Genomic DNA, 1,578 nt, shown 5'->3' with positions numbered 1-1,578 from the left:
GAGCGTGGCGAAGAAGATGTCGAGCTTGAGGTCCCTGAGCGAGGCGTGGTCGGAGAGCGGGTTGTAGCTGATCTTGGCTCCTCCGCTGAAGCCGGAGTCGTACGCGTCGATTCTGGCGGAGGGGAGTGCAGATGGTGGTGAGTGCGGCTGGTGGTGAGTGCGGTTGGTGGGGAGTGCGGCTGGTGGGGAGTGCGGTTGGTGGGGAGTGCGGTTGGTGGTGAGTGCGGTTGGTGGTGAGTGCGGTTGGTGGTGAGTGCGGCTGGTGGTGTGTGGTTGGTGGTGAGTGCGGTTGGTGGGGAGTGCGGTTGGTGGGGAGTGAGTCTGGTGGTGAGTGCGGTTGGTGGTGAGTGCGGTTGGTGGTGAGTGCGGCTGGTGGTGAGTGCGGTTGGTGGGGAGTGCGGCTGGTGGTGAGTGCGGTTGGTGGGGAGTGCGGTTGGTGGTGAGTGCGGTTGGTGGTGAGTGCGGTTGGCGGTGAGTGCGGTTGGTGGTGAGTGCGGTTGGTGGTGAGTGCGGTTGGTGGGGAGTGCGGTTGGTGGGGAGTGCGGCTGGTGGGGAGTGCGGCTGGTGGTGAGTGCGGTTGGTGGGGAGTGCGGTTGGTGGGGAGTGCGGTTGGTGGGGAGTGCGGTTGGTGGGGAGTGCGGCTGGTGGTGAGTGCGGCTGGTGGTGAGTGCGGCTGGTGGTGAGTGCGGCTGGTGGTGAGTGCGGTTGGTGGGTGGTGAATCTGGTTGATGGTGAGTCTGGTTGATGGTGAGTCTGGTTGATGGTGAGTCTGATTGGTGAGTCTGGTTGATGGTGAGTCTGGTTGATGGTGAGTCAGGGTTGATGGTGAGTCAGGTTGATGGTGAATCTGGTTGATGGTGAATCTGGTTGATGGTGAATCTGGTTGATGGTGAGTCTGATTGTGAGTCGGGTTGATGGTGAGTCTGATTGTGAGTCTGTTTGATGGTGAGTCTGATGGTGAGTCTGATTGACGGTGAATCTGGTTGATGGTGAGTCTGTTTGATGGTGAATCTGGTTGATGGTGAATCTGGTTGATGGTGAATCTGGTTGATGGTGAATCTGGTTGATGAATCTGAGTCTGGTTGATAACGAGTCTGGTTGTTGATGAATGTGGCAGGTGGTGGTGAGTCGGGTTGATGCTCAGGGTCCCGGGGTGAGGGAAGTGTGGAGGTGGAGTGAGGGAGGTTGTGGGGTATGTGCGTGTGGGAGGAGGAGGGGGGGTTGAGTGGGTGGCTGGAGGTTGTGTTGGTGGGGTAGAGAGGGTATGGGTGATGAGGGGGAGGGTGATGAGGGGGGAGGGGCGTTGAGGGGGGAGGGTGATGAGGGGGAGGGTGATGAGGGGGGAGGGGCGTTGAGGTTGGGATGAGAAACGTTGGAGGGAGGGGGGGGGTTGAGAGGGTGAAAGGGGAAGGGAGGGACAGGGTTGAAGGGGGGTTATGGAGAGGGGTTGCAATGCGTGGGCAAACGTGTATGGGAAGGGTTGGGTAGGTTTAGGGGGGGCGGGGGTTGTGTAAAAGTGTGGGGGGGTTGAGCGGGGTAATGAGTGGGCCAGGGGGTATTGGGTAGGGGGGTAGGGGC

The 1,578-nt window shown here is 60.2% G+C and overlaps 1 protein-coding gene across 1 annotated transcript in view; it reads right to left on the bottom strand.

The window, feature by feature from the left end:
- Positions 1-1,578, bottom strand: part of LOC119586609 — a 6,572-nt gene that overhangs the window by 1,135 nt on the left and 3,859 nt on the right. Inside the window, exon 5 of the mRNA XM_037935359.1 lies at positions 1-115. Within this exon, the coding sequence (XP_037791287.1) occupies positions 1-115 (115 nt within the window). The remainder of the gene's footprint in view (positions 116-1,578) is intronic.

The sequence above is a fragment of the Penaeus monodon genome, chromosome 21 (genome assembly GCF_015228065.2).
Source record: "Penaeus monodon isolate SGIC_2016 chromosome 21, NSTDA_Pmon_1, whole genome shotgun sequence".
Taxonomy (NCBI): Eukaryota; Metazoa; Arthropoda; class Malacostraca; order Decapoda; family Penaeidae; genus Penaeus; species Penaeus monodon.
This window is presented reverse-complemented; position numbering and strand designations above follow the sequence as displayed.